Raw genomic sequence first — 14448 nt, forward strand, 5'->3', positions numbered from 1 at the left:
CACTCTCTTCAACTCCTACTCCTGCCTTCTAGCGAATAGATTGGTCTCTCCTCGGAGTGGATGGTCGACACTGTTACGTACCGAGGCTTGGGAGTGCACCTCAGGTGCACTTCCATTTTTATTCATAAGGTCAGAATATCATGTGACGGTCATAGAGAGTCCTTGATAAAAGGCTCTCGTTTGACAATAATAAAAACAACTTTTGATCTCCTTGACTTCTAATATCTGAAAAACATCTCAGACACGCACCATTTCAGAATCAATCAGTGAAAGACCGGAAAACACACAGGCGGATATTGTTGGATCTTCCTAGATAGCTGTGTCACTAGTGATTCAGGGTTTCGTTTGTTGTCTTGACTCGCCCAATTTGATACAGCTGTACAATGAGAAGGAGTCCAGGCCATGTCATTTGGAAGATAGACCAGAATGCAAGCGTTGTTGTAAACGCATCATATTGAAAATAACTACATAGACTAGGCCCAAGGAGACATGGGTTGGGTGATTTGGGATCATACTTGGGCCACATCACCGCAAGGTCTAGCAAAAGAATGAGGATATATTATTGTATATTATTGTATATAATAGAAACTATAGGTTATTGTGCCTAGCAATAGCGACAAACACGCTTGCTGAAAGGCTTAAAAAGGAGCTGACACTCATCTATAGTGTATAGTTCCCTTTTTGTCAAAGGGCCTCACATTTTAATCTCTCGCTTCTAATGTTAAATAGTCCATTATACTCTCATATATCATCCCTTCCTATAGGTCGCATTACAAACAGTAGCAGCTTTATTTCAAGGCCTGGTTATACAAAATTGGGCCCAGTTTCATTGGGTTATCATTCCTATAGCAATAGCCAAGAAAGCATCACTTTTTGGTCACCTGTCGACTTCTAGGTATATGATTTCCCTCATTTGCTTATGGTAATCACTCAGGATTTATTAACGATTCAAAATAGTCGTGCCTTTGCGTCGATGCTCTACATAACCACCACCAGCAACTACACCTACCCGCATCCGCTCCAACAAATGTCGTGCTGCGCTTGAATGATCGTATACACCGCCATTGAATGATGTTGTAGCATCCTTACCAATGGCACTACGGATCAAGCTTCGCCCACCTGGATGTTCGTCTATGAAGCTCGAGATATCATAGATGATGCCCTCGATCAAGGTGACAGCCCGACCTTCTTTGTTAGCCATGTCATGGAACTCGTCAAACGAGAAGATAGGAAGCTGATCAATCGGTGTACCCCAGATCAATGTCGATTTCACCTTGTCGAGCTTCTTTTGCTGCATTTTGAGTTGACCTTTCTTGATCTCATTAGAAGGGAAGCGTTTCAAGTCCCGAGCAAGACCAATGAATGAGCAAAAGGCGATTAGCCACTTTGTAGGATCGTACTGATAGATCTTGATAGCACATCTATAATCCTGAGGGAACTCATGATGGTAGTTATGGTAGCCTTCACCCATTGTTAACAATGCTGTAACGAAGTGGTCACATGGAGAATGACGGTCATCAAACGGCCTGTCACCGAGCCAGTGGGCGACCGAGTTGACATAGAAGATGCTTTGATGAACTATGAATTGGCGTATGATGCCACCATAGATAAAACCACCCCAGTAATCACCCCATCCTAATCCAGCAATCACAGCTGGAGCAACCAAGGAGACCGTCGGCACAATCCAAACTTCGTGTTTCTCCTGGAACATGACCAATTTGTTAGTCTCCAGGTCGGAGGTATCTGCCCACCCCACAGCAGCAGGATCCTGGTGAATTAACAACCATAGAATATGCGACCAGAGTAGACCCTTATGCGCTCCATAGGGATCCTAATCGAGGATGGGATCAGATGTGATCAGAAGTTTAGTCAGATAGGAACAGGCATGACAAGAGGATTAAAAGATGATGTTAGACCTTCATTTAACAGCGCTGCATACCTTGTCCGTGTCGGTGTACCGGTGGTGTGCACGATGGTTACGAGCCCACCAAAGGATGGTGCCTTGCATAGCTCCTGTACCCCCGATCATGAGGATAACTTGAAGCAAGGGTGAAGCAACGTAGGAGCGATGGGACCATAAACGATGATATCCTATAGTAAAACAAAGAGTAGTGAGTGGACTATTGCTAGCATCACAATGGCAAAGGCTAATTTTCTAAGCTTTGTGCTGTTTTTGCTTTCAATCTCCTTTAGCCATTTTTTGGCTTTTCCAATTCTCTATAGTCTTATTTCACTGGGTACGAGAACAACAGAGGAGCTTGTGGTTTTGAAAAGGCACAGTAAAGTGATTCTATGGTTCTTCGTGATAAAAAGAGATGCAGTAAAATGCGGGGATGCTACTTCTTTTCTCTAGCTCTCTTTACTTTCAATGATCCTACACTGTGTTGCCATCCAAATTCCAAGAAGCCACGAGAGCGATATTTTCCAAAAAAAAAAAAAAAAAAAAAAAGTACCTGCAGTGATTCCGAATATTGTGAGGAGAAAATATGCAAAAGCAAAAATGGCCGTCTTTTGCTGCAATGGCACGGATGTCAATGCCATATAAAATCCATAGCTAGGCATCAATAGCAATGAACCCACAAGCATCCAATTCACTTTTTTATAAAAGTTATGGATGGACCATGGCTCGTATAGAACTGAATAGTCGACCTTGGTCGTGATCTTGGGTATTTTTTCGGCATGTTCGACAATGGCAGTGCTACCACTGGCAACGCTGCGGCTACTAGAGGCCTTAGCGATTGTAGTGGACCCAGCGATGAGTCTCACTTCCGACTTTGTCTCCAGGTTGTGCGCCATGTATTGATTTTTTTTTTTGTTTTTTTTTGTTTGTTTTTGTTTTTTTGTCTTTTACTTGCTGTTGATGGAGTATTAAAGTAAAAACGGATAGGAAAGGCAAAGGAAAAGAAAGAAGATATTAAAAGGGCTGTTATATGGAAAGATTGTCATGTTGAGAAAGAGGCACATCCATTGACGTAATCAAAAAAAGATGGTAATCGCACTTTCTACTGCAAGTTAATATGCGAATATGGGCAAATGTTTGGGGTCACCTATATTATTTGTCAGAGGAGAAGCAAATCCTTTTTCACCATGCACTATTTTTCTTGCTTGGTAGTATCGTTTCTCTATTATCAAAAGCAGCATGAATATACAATCGTTCATAATAGTTTTCTGTCCCTGACACATTATTAATCAAGTATGGTTATTAAATCTCTTGGATAATTGCCCGTTGGTCATCTTGTTCTTCAATGATTATTAAACTGGGAATTATGTTTATTATAAGTCTTTTAATTTAATTCCTATGCTTAACAAATTACAGCCTCCTGGTTGTTGCCATTGAAGGATTCAAAAGGTTTGATCGCGTTGACTCTACTTCATAAAACGTATACCAGTTGATCCCTCGCAAGGGTCCTCGCCGGTCTTCTGAAAAGAACCCCACACAGTTCTGCCACAGTCCAAAGTCAAATGGGTTGGACTCTTCATTTCCATCGCCATGATGCTTGCGCCTCCTTGCAGTCCCTACAAGCAAATTCCACATGCCTCCTCCTCTTCCTCTGTGGTTGTGCCGATGACCATTATGGTCCGAATGATCACCAATCCCAATTGGCTTAGATTCCTCTTCTCTCGTCATTAATGTAGTGTCATCTTCTTCAACTCCTGCTCCTGTCCCCGCCTCTAGTAAATTAATACTTTCTTCTTGGAGTGGATGGCCAACACCAGCCATCTCAGAATCAATCTCAGCAAGAGATCGGAGAACACGCTGGCGGATATTGTTGGATCTTCCTAGATAGCTGTGTCGATGATGATTCAAGGCTTCGTTTGTTGTCTTGGCTTGTCCAATTTGATACAGCTGTACAATGAAAAGGAGTCCAGGCCATGTCATTTGGAAGATAGACCAGAACGCAAGCGTTGTTGTAAACGCATCATATTGAAAATAACTACATAGACTAGGCCCAAGGAGACATGGGTTGGGTGATTTGGGATCATACTTGGGCGACATCACCGCAAGGTCTAGTGGAAGCATGAAAATGTAATATTGCATTAGGAATGTAAAAAAAAGACTATAGACATTAACATATATATCGTATTCATTTTCAAGACATGATATTACAGATACTTACATTCAAATGAAAGATATGCGTACATGGGTACTGTAGAGAGGAATAGTGCCAGGAAAATGATAAAAGACCTATGATTCTTGGCGCCAATACAATTATAGATCCAAGGGCAATGGTGATCAAACTTGGCTACACATCGATTGCAGACCTTGCAATGCTTGGACCTCATGGGTCTTTGGCTCACACATGTCACACAGAAGTGTCGTGCATCTAACAAACCTCGATCGGCCATTTGTATAACAGCTTCTCGTTGAGACTCGATCGATGTATTGGGTTTCGTCCAGCCAGGATCTGCCATTACAGAGCCATAAAAGAAGTATAGCGCAGAGACATAGTCCACAATGAATGCAAGGTTAAGCCAGAATAGATGTGAAGTGTCTAAAGCCGAAATCTCGTATCATTAGATAAGATCCCCAATGCATATATAATAAATATTAAAAAAAAAAAAGATAGAGGATGAATCTACTTACTGAATAAAATGTAGCGCAGCCATACGAATCCTACCCAAAAGGCTGTAGACTGAAAGACAGCAGTGTAGTATGGGGTCTGTAACATGTCATTTGGTGTCCTTGTCCTTAGTAGGATTTTGACTGATCCGACATGCCCAATCAAAAATTGGACGATTGCAACTGGCATGGCAATGTACCACGAAAACAGGGTCATTAGCTCCAATGTAAGGAACAGTGTCACATAAGGGATGAAATAAATAATCGTATTGGTGGTTTTCTATGTAAAATATAAATAAAAAGCGCTTAGACTTGTATCCTTTCCGCTACTCTAGAATTTCCTTTCCATGAAAGCATGTGTCGTGGCTATACCTTATCAAACAATGATCTTCGCGTCCGACCATCGCTAGCCAATTTGGCATCACTGAGTGCTTTCTCCCAGATGACGGATTCCTTAAGCTCTTTGATCATATCCATTGGGGTCTTTCCCGACTTGTCTCCCGCCTTGACATCTGCACCCGCCTTCAAGATTTTAGATAGACAATCTCGGTTCCCTTTGACAACGGCCCAATGCAATGGCGTGAACCCTTCTCGGTCTTTTGTATCAACTCGAGCCCCTTGCTTCAACAAGATATCAACACTAAGACTGTCACATTGATATGCAGCCCACATTAAGCAGGTATGTCCCAGTGTGTCAGGGATATCCACAGGCATTTCTCCTGCCATAATCAAATACAGTATCAACATTGCGTTTGATGAATGTGTAGCTAAATGAAGTGCGTTGAATCCTTGTGAATCCTGTGCAAGGGGGTCAGCACCATATTTAAGCAAGAGCTTTGCCATGTTCAAATGTCCGTTTCTGTTCAAATTTTCCCCACCCCGCATAAAAAGAAAAGAAAAAAAAGTCAGAATGAAAATGTAAAACATAAAAAAAAAAAAAGTTACTTCACTCACCTTGTGCACCAATGCAATGGTGTGGCCACTAGCTCTCCCCCGACAGCATCTACCTCTGCACCATGATCCAGAAGGTATTTGGCGACGGGAATTTGATTGTTGATGGCTGCCCAATGCAATGCAGTGACGTCTTGAAAATCTCTGCTCTTAACTAACGCTGGATCTGCTTCGACAAGTCTTGCAGCAATAGCAAGTTTGCCCATTTGAGCAGCCTGAAAAATATTGATATCTAATGCGATTTTTGTAAAATATCAGGGAAAGAAAGAAACCGTAAACCAGAATGGGCATGTTAATTGATGTATTTTAACAGCAGTGTGATGAAAAAGGTTTGGAAATTATTGCTCCTTGGCTGTCAAAGGTTTAGGTGACCCTTGTAATATTTGAACTTTGACAGAGGGTGCAGATTGAACCCAAGTACTGAAAGTTCTCTTATGTTCGGAATTATTCGTTACCTTCAAAATCCTCCTCTGCGTTAGGTGAAGGACGAAACTGTGGGTTGACATCCTCTGTTTCATTAGAGTCAGTGTTCGCATTGGATGTATCCTTTATGGTAGACGAGGATGTCATTCCTGCATGGTTGTCAGTCGTTGTTCCATGAGAAAGAGTGACCTCGACATGGCTACCGGTATCGGTGTTTGAGCTCGAGACCATGAGCAGGTGAATTGTCTGGACCGTGTCTGTTTCGACTGTGTCCTTTGTTCCTGAGAGCGCGCGACTGTAAGAGAAAGAGTATAAAAGTCAAGGAATGACTGAATCGAAGGCAGATAGGAAATTGCTAAACAATGCCTTGGATAATAGATGTAAAGATGAAAAGATAGATGAAAGAATGAATTCTCAAAAAATAAAAAGAGCGATCCAACTTCGAGTTGACAGAAATTTCGCAGCGCACTGTCCCGGACCAACCATCAACTGACAGGCACCCTAAAGCAAAGCTTTCGACTTTCTATACTAGGTCGTGTCGGTATTCATGTCTTAATATTGGAAGAAACCCATAATTCGCGTCATGAAGCATATTTTCGTCGATCAAAATACATGTCAGAGCAGCGTTCAAGCATCATTCATATTGGAAAAGAAGAGTGGCAATACCGCCTGGTTCAGAGCCTGCACGTGATATTGCCACTAATCCAACTTTAGACTGACAAACCTTTCATGGTTCCCTGGCCAGTGCAACAAATTGGAGGAGTAAAGATTTACACAAGGCCATAGCAGGACCATCATTGAAAATCCATGCAATTGTTCTAAATGGAGCCTTTCTTAAGTTCGTGTATTTTTATTTTATTTCTATTGATCACGTCCAGATATTTCGATCCATTGACATGTGTGGGCATTGTCTTCCCTTGCAATCCTCTCAGTCCTTGATCTCTTGTTGTTTTCAGGTCCTCCTTGTCTCTTTTTTCTGTTTTTTTTTTTTTTTTTTTTTTTTTTTTTTTTTTTTTTTTCGAATGCTCTTCCTCCCATATATACATCCTCCAACCATCTTATACACGCTTGCATTCGAGTGCAGTTTGTGTGGGATCCAAACTCATAGTGCAAAAAAATCCCTGATCTTGCATAAATGTGAACATCTGCTTGGCCTCGAGCGTAAGGAACTTGACACAGGTTTTTTGACCATTGGGCTCAATTCTACAGATCTCTTTATTAGTTCCTAGAGGCTCCACCAAATAGGTTGTGTTAGGTCTTGTGAACTGAGCGAGTTTTGTTTTTTCGGATTCCACATCAGCGGGGTCAATTTTTTCTACAGGAATGGCGGGGTCGAGAGTTGTACTCATCGTAACAATCGTCCGTGCAAAAATGTGGGGATGTTGAAAGTGGAGAAGAAACGAATGATTTCTTTGTGATGAAAAAATAAAAAAAAAAAAAAAGAATGAATGGAATGTGAAAACCAGCTTGCAGCTGGTTGGTATGACATCATACCAGCAGTCACTAACTTTACAGCCGATCGATGTTGGCGACCTGGGGCAACCGAAAGCCCGTAAAGTGAGCTACCCAATATATACAACCATACCGTTGCCTTTAAGTGTATCCGGGCATATTAAAGTGATCTGGCTGGAATCAGAGTTAAATGCAACATATGGGAAGAGCATTTTGCGTCATTGCGGTCCGTTGTGTCAGCAACTGAGTCCTTCAATCCTCACACGAAGAAGCGTGTTGAGAATGATCGACTTTTTGCCCCAATCGGGCAATGTCCAGTAAATAATTGGTAGTTTGACTTCAGCACGTGCAAAGGGTGGTTCACATTATGCTGTTAAACTCCACCTCCGAACCGCATTCTTGATTTCTCTGTCTCTTTTACTTACCATTTTCATTTCTTATTATTGAATCGCTCATCCTTTTCACTCACTTATTCATCTTCTTTCTGTTCAGTTAACTGTCATGCCGTCCGACGCAACAAAGATTGTTCTTGCGCTCATTGCGCTCATGCATATAAAGAGTCTTCCTGGAGTCTACACATTACGTTCACTTTCTTACTTCATTAAGGCTCGAACCATGACTGAACCAAGTATCGGACTGCTCGAGGCAAGCAAGTACCACAGTCGTGTCTGGTTCGATGACCTTGACCTCAATATCCACCTTAACAACTCGTCATATAACAAAATGATGGACTTTGCTCGGATTGATCTCTGTTGTCGACTCTTCCCCGGCTGGCAAGTCACCCACAAATTCGATATGTGCCTCGCACAGACCGTGCTCTTTTTCAAAGCAGAAGTCCCACGCTTTAGCAAGTACACTATCACCAGTCGCATCTTTACATGGGATGACAAATGGATCTGGATGCAACATCGTTTCTCGATTAAAAGAATAACTAAACCCGTACGACAGACTTTGGAGACTATTAATGCTGCAATTCAATCTGGAAATGAAGGCGAGCAACAGGAGCCTATTAGAGATGAGGATGTAGTTGTAGAAGAAGAGGATGAGGATGATATCGATCCAATTGAAACTAAGCTGCCCCCCAAGATCAGCAACGATAACAACGGCGTTGGTGGTCAACCAGTACTGACTGCCTCATCACAATCAGCAAACTTTGGAAACCATCCCAACGATGCTATTGTAGAGATCCCAGACAAGCTGTGTTGCATTGCATATTCGAGAATGGTAGCGAAACATCCTAAGGGCAAAACTATTGTCCCTACTGTGCTGTTTGCCAAGATGGGTCATAAAGAAGCCTATCCTGGAGAGTGGGAACAGTACCGTCTGTTGGGTATGTCACTGATTGAGGGCATGATGAAGATTGGAGATCCAACAGCAGATCTGCCTCCTACACCACGCCGGCTCGTCAATCCGACACGCGCTCGAATTTAAAAGACAGCTTTATTTTATAATTTAGACAATCTAGTCCAAGATCGAATGACGCCCCTTAAATTTAATTTACATCGTTAGTCAGGCACAAGTCAAACATTAAACACAGATGGGCGCCCTCCCAACCCATCTATCCATCTGTTGCACTTCATTTTCATCGTTGACCATTGCTTTTGTTGTTGCTAGGGTTGATAAAGCTCTCTTTCTGTCTCTCTCTCTCTCTCTCTCTCTTTTTTTTTTTTTTTATCTTTTTACCGTGACATTCTTGGTGATATCTCCCTCGCAACTTCAATTTTGCAAGAACTGTGGCCACGATGGACCCAATGGACATTGCCACACTCGCCAATGCCTTTGAGCAATGGGTAATGCCAAGCTTCTCTCCAAAGCGATAAAAAGAGAAACATTTCTCGACATTGTAAAAGCTTTGCGAACTGGAAAACAACCCACAAGAAGCCTCATTCACTCATAAAACACCGACATGGACCTTTTTTTTTTTTTTTTTTTTTGCTCATGATGAACGAAATGTCATATAGGTCAACACTTTTGATAATATCTCACGTCCATGCAGACACATATCTGACCTTTCGGATGGTATCATTCTTTTTGAGGTAGCAGCGGATATGTAAGTGTATACCTTGCAGAAAATACGCAGACGAAGAATTGAAGTGTTTGCCTCAAATACTTCGCGCTCTTGCTTATTTACCGACATATTTTCCTTTCTCTCGTTATCCCACGCTTGTATTCCCCAATTACTTTATCTTTGCATGGGCAAATGACATTCACGATCTAATTCTTGTCCTTCTGTTCTTATAACCACTACCACGACTGACAGTGATCCAAAATGGTTCAAGCTTATTCGATCCGCTGATATGGGTGATAACTGGGTACACAAGTATAACAACCTCAAGAAGCTACATAAGCTTGTGACCCGGTACCTTGAGGAAAAACTCGGCCAATCGCTGGCCAAACTTGATCCTCCAAATTTAAATGCGATTGCAAAGAGTGGTGACCCTGTAGAGGTTCTCAAGCTTTGTGAACTAGTGATTACTGTTGCAGTTCAGTGTGATAGGAACCAGCATTACATTCTGAAGATCCAGACTTTGCCGCACTCCACGCAACGTGCACTCATGCATTCATTAGAACAGGTGCGTGTGACTTTTTTTTTGTAAAGACAATGATGCACTCTTTCTGTGTTTGTATTTCTGTTGGCGCGTGAGAAGAGTACGCATGATAATGATGCTTTGAGCTAATGATTTCTTTTTTTATTTTTTCTTTGGTCCTTTTCTGTCCATGCAGATTATCGAGGCTCTTAACAGTGGTTCAACAAGAGACTCAGATATGTGCGTCTGACGATCAACTGACAAAAAAGAAAGGGTGGAGAAAGAATTAATTGCTGACGAAATTCTTTTTTGTTTCCGCTACTCCTATTTCTAGAGAGGAAAGTAGTATGGATCAAGAGTTGGCTCAATTGCACCAGGAACGCGAAGAGCTTGAGCGTGGAAATCAGCACCTCATGTCTGAATTACAAAATATGAAACATAAATATGTAAGACTTTTATAAATGTATATAAATATATAATATGGTATCTTATGTGATCTGTAGCTTAACATGGTGTAATTATCTCGATAATGTAGGAAGAATTACTTACAGAGAGAGAGGATTTGAGACAAAGGATACGTGATTTAGAAAAGGCCTCTGCGCAGGCATCACAGAGCGGCAAATCAGATTTCTTAATGCGCACAGAGATTGATCACCTTCGTCAGGATTTGTAAGTTATTCAAGTGCCTTATTTAATCGTTTTTTTTTTTTTTTTTTTTTTTTTTTTTTTGCTGCTGCTGCTGTTGTTGTAATTACGCATAAAAGTCAACATGCTTGACTATTGTCTATTCATCTTCACGTTAGGCAAAAGAGTGAAGAGCGCAGGCTGGAACAAGAGAATGTGATCAACAATCAACTGAAAGCCATCGCAGACTTATCAAGAGCAGTAAGTCGAATACCTCATTGGTAGACTTTTTCATAAAGGCTGGAGGAGATTTCATTTATAGAAATACCTTTGATTTTTTATTCATACAGGAAGCAGAACTAAGCCTAAAGGCTGATGAAGCAGTGCGTCTAAAAGACAAGCTGGACGAATATAAGCATGCAATTGATAAGCTTCAGAAGACAGAAAACGTCATTGAAAAATATAAGAAGAAGCTTGAGGAAGGAGCAGACCTTCGTCGTCAAATGAAGGTTGTGGAGGACCAGAACCAGGAACTTCTTGAACGGAATCGCGAGATTGAAGAAGAATACCGTAAAGTCCTCGCCTTCAAGTCGTTGATGGAATCCTATAAGGAGCAGATTCTAGCACTGGAATCCAAGAACAGTACGCTTGCTAAGGAGAAGAATAGGCTCGAATATGAGGCCATGCAGCAGGACCAGCGGCTGCAGCAGCTAGAGGCAGATCGGTTGCGTGATGGAGAGCAGATGCAACTGTTAGAGGACAAGGTGCGCGAGCTTGAATTCTCTGGTGGTCAAGGTGTACCTCTCTCGAATGATCTTCAGAATATGGAGACTGATGACATGGAAAGCTCATTATTGGGCCAACGGACATCTCAAACTACAGAACTTAAGCTCGAAATTTCAAGACTAGAACGAGAGCTCCAGACACTCAAGGAAGAGAAACAGGATGAGGGTGGGTCGAAGGTAACGGTATTGCAGCACTTACTAGATGATGCTAACAGGATCAAATCCAAGTATGAGCAAGACTATTTAAAAGAACATCAGGATAAGATTGCGCTTCAAGGAGAACTTGATCGTATCCGTGCTGGTAAAGGAGATGAAAGTGAGGTCATGATTGCTCTTCGAGCCTCATTCAACGCTTGCGAGAAGGAACTCGCAGATACCAAGAAGGCACTGACTGAAGTGGAAGCCCATATTAAAGAGCAGCTGGAACTCAAGAATAAGTATCTTGAAGAGAAGCTTGAAGAGAGGGACACCAAACTCGAGCGTGCGAAAGAGGTATGCTATTTATAAATGTTTTAATTTTTTATTTCGTTTCTTTATTTTTATATACATGTATTAACATCTTAGTGACATCAATTAATATTCTAATCTAGCTCATTACTTACCAGGATAATCGTATCAAGGAGCTCAGCAAGCCAACTTTAAATTCTGATGGATACAATGAAGCAGTCATTTCGTTGAAGAGTGAGCTTGCAGCCAAAGAAGAGGAAGTGGAGTCACTCAAGGTAATAGAAAAAGAAAAATCATGGCCCTGCCTTTTTTTCTTTTTTTTTTTATATTATTTTTTTTTTACTGATATTAGCTGTTATCGATGTCGTTTTATAATCATTACTATTCTAGCGTCAAATGCTTGAGATGCAGAAGCAGAGCCGCAGGGAACAGCTGCTGATGACTTCAGCATGGCACGACCAACAAAAGAAGAGTCTCCGGGACAACATTTTGACATATCATCGGAAGGTTGCTCCCACTTCTTGGTTGGGAAAACAGCGTAATGTGTTTAACTCCCAGCTCGGTACCCGCCATTAGTCTGAACCCCATCAGTCAATACACAGTTCGTATTTTTTTCCTCGTTTTTGTACAAATTAAAGACATGGACATTTATTTTCTATCCATCATTCTTGAGCATTTGTGAGAAATTTATTAATTCTGCACAACTTTGCCCACGAAATCAGATGATTTGGATGTAAAGAGATCTTGGAGGGGAAAAAGTGACTAAAGGCGCGGGTATTTTTTCTCTGCAAAGGTCATGATGCGCTTAATACTTTGAATCCACTTCCGTGAAGTCTCATCATTGAGCACATGGGCTACTTGCGCAGAGAAAATCTTTTCACGTCCAGAACGCTCGTGGATACTGTCAATGTCCAAAAAATAAATAAAAAAATAAAAAAATAAATAAAATAAAATAAAAATAGAAATAGATAAATAAAATAAAAATAATAAAGAAATAAAGAAAAGTTAAACAAAAAATAAAATAAAATTAGAAATAAACAAAAACCTACCCAACCATAGTGACTCCAATGGGCCATGGTGCGTTTCCAATAGAAAGCTTCAAGTAAGCATCATTGGCTGCCATGTGTTCTCGCTTATTCATGAGTTCCGCAATTTCTGTGATCCGCATCAAAACATCTGGTTCCAATGACTTTTGACGTAGTTGCTTGAAAAACGGTCGAAGATACTCTGCAGTCTGCGCTTGTGTTGCTGTTGCCAACTTCCCTGCTGTGCTTCTCTTGATTTCATCTAATGATTAATGCATACAAAATGCTTGAATGTTTTAAATGAATTGAACTTTGGACAGAATATTGACTCGTATAAACCAAGATATTTTCATGTTGCAAAAAACTTTTTTTTTTTTTTTTTTTTTTACCTGGGCGCTGGTCAAGATCATATTCCCATTCCCGTAGAAGACGTTTGAAATATGTATAAATCAAAACGTAAAGTTTATCCTGATCCTTCTGAATCAAATCGGTTGAAATTTCGCTTGTATCCTTCAATAGAAAAGTAAAAATAAAAAAATACTCATTAAGAAATATAATTGGCTTTGCCCTCATAGTGCCTCAATATACCAAATGTCTTTTTTTTTTTTTTTTTTTTTTTTGCCCAAAGGATTTGACCTTACCAAATCTTTAGTGGGATCCACTTTTGGTTTCTTCTTTTCTGAATCCTTGCCGCTTTGTTTTCCAAGGGCTTCCATATGCAAACCAGCCTCTGCATTCTCCAATGCCCTCATGAAATCGTTCCGCTGTCCTTCTGAACGATCTTCCATGAGTTCTAGGGCGCGGAGACGAATCTTGCGTTGTTGATCTGTTTCTGCGAAAAGGCGAATAGGTTGACCACGTGCGCGGAGGCGACGAACGACTTCTTCAGGTGGGATATTGAAGGTTGCAGAAGAAGCAGCTAGCTCTCCACTGGCTATTGCTTCTGCAGAGCCTGATGATCCGTCTGCGGGTGTTGCTGTAGGAGATGATGTAGAATCTGAGGGAGATTCCGTTTGTGATGGTGATGGCGATGATAACCTTGCAGCCTGTTCTTTTTTACGATTAACTTCTTTCTCCTCAGCTAGTTTCCGTGCCTTCTCCTGTTTATCACATATTAAAAGAAAAAGAAAAAAGAAAGATGAGCTTCTTATCCTTGTTTCTAAACGTCTACAAAAGCGCTGCTATACTGATAGGGGTCTGGAAATAGAGAGAGAACGACACTTCAGCGAGCTGAACGGCAATTCTTTTTCATTTACCTCTTTTTCTTTACGTTCACGCTCCTGTTCTGCCAAGTACTCTTGCTCCCGTTGTCTTTCCAAATCGCCTCGACGAATGTACTTCTTTTTGGCCCCACCTGCTGTGGATTCCAGAGCGGAGCGCTTCTTTTCAAGAGCGGCTGCAAGTAAATCCATGAGAAAAGCTACCTTGTTATTATTATTTTTTTTTTTTGTAGGTCGGATTTACTTTTATTTATGTGTGTGTGTGTGTGAATGTCAGTGCCGAGCAAGAGTAATGAAGACGAAACTGGAGTAGGAGAGAAATGCCGAGCAAAAGTGAATAAAATATTCACTTTTGTGTTGCCCTAGAGACATAAAAGTGTGCCTTCCAGATGGGCAAAGCCACCTTTCTAGATCGTCTACCATGAATGGTGG

General features: G+C 41.2%; 6 protein-coding genes across 6 annotated transcripts; 2 read left to right on the forward strand and 4 right to left on the reverse strand.

The window, feature by feature from the left end:
* Window positions 1–940: 940 nt before the first annotated feature.
* Window positions 941–2874, reverse strand: BCR41DRAFT_419884 (putative stearoyl-CoA desaturase; the record flags this gene model as incomplete). The annotated part of the gene is made up of 3 exons (XM_022029823.1): window positions 2454–2874; window positions 1940–2091; window positions 941–1831 (listed from the first exon to the last, which is right to left on the reverse strand). Exons 1-3 carry the CDS (start codon window positions 2794–2796, stop codon window positions 941–943), a joined length of 1386 nt encoding a protein of 461 aa, XP_021884126.1. The 5' UTR covers window positions 2797–2874.
* A 1668-nt stretch (window positions 2875–4542) lies between these two features.
* BCR41DRAFT_221396 (ankyrin repeat-containing domain protein) lies at window positions 4543–6548 on the reverse strand. The gene is made up of 4 exons (XM_022020010.1): window positions 5968–6548; window positions 5516–5744; window positions 4934–5207; window positions 4543–4841 (listed from the first exon to the last, which is right to left on the reverse strand). Exons 1-4 carry the CDS (start codon window positions 6164–6166, stop codon window positions 4578–4580), a joined length of 966 nt encoding a protein of 321 aa, XP_021884127.1. The 5' UTR covers window positions 6167–6548; the 3' UTR covers window positions 4543–4577.
* A 445-nt stretch (window positions 6549–6993) lies between these two features.
* Window positions 6994–7152, reverse strand: BCR41DRAFT_283342 (hypothetical protein; the record flags this gene model as incomplete). Its single annotated transcript, XM_022020252.1, has 1 exon — window positions 6994–7152. A coding segment is annotated over one exon (159 nt), but the record flags the coding sequence as incomplete, so codon positions are not given.
* A 625-nt stretch (window positions 7153–7777) lies between these two features.
* BCR41DRAFT_348176 (hypothetical protein) lies at window positions 7778–8951 on the forward strand. The gene has a single exon (XM_022023237.1). It carries the CDS (start codon window positions 7889–7891, stop codon window positions 8816–8818), a length of 930 nt encoding a protein of 309 aa, XP_021884129.1. The 5' UTR covers window positions 7778–7888; the 3' UTR covers window positions 8819–8951.
* Window positions 8952–9050: 99 nt separating this feature from the next.
* Window positions 9051–12660, forward strand: BCR41DRAFT_348177 (hook-related protein family). Its single transcript, XM_022023238.1, has 10 exons — window positions 9051–9177; window positions 9349–9437; window positions 9648–9960; window positions 10112–10155; window positions 10250–10361; window positions 10451–10584; window positions 10719–10800; window positions 10890–11816; window positions 11915–12046; window positions 12162–12660. Exons 1-10 carry the CDS (start codon window positions 9130–9132, stop codon window positions 12345–12347), a joined length of 2067 nt encoding a protein of 688 aa, XP_021884130.1. The 5' UTR covers window positions 9051–9129; the 3' UTR covers window positions 12348–12660.
* Window positions 12312–14342, reverse strand: BCR41DRAFT_333078 (Prp18 domain-domain-containing protein). Its single transcript, XM_022021875.1, has 5 exons — window positions 14053–14342; window positions 13438–13896; window positions 13186–13306; window positions 12821–13058; window positions 12312–12672 (listed from the first exon to the last, which is right to left on the reverse strand). Exons 1-5 carry the CDS (start codon window positions 14206–14208, stop codon window positions 12534–12536), a joined length of 1113 nt encoding a protein of 370 aa, XP_021884131.1. The 5' UTR covers window positions 14209–14342; the 3' UTR covers window positions 12312–12533.
* Window positions 14343–14448: the final 106 nt, after the last annotated feature.

The sequence above is a fragment of the Lobosporangium transversale genome (genome assembly GCF_002105155.1).
Source record: "Lobosporangium transversale strain NRRL 3116 chromosome Unknown BCR41scaffold_7, whole genome shotgun sequence".
In the NCBI taxonomy this organism is placed as follows: Eukaryota; Fungi; Mortierellomycota; class Mortierellomycetes; order Mortierellales; family Mortierellaceae; genus Lobosporangium; species Lobosporangium transversale.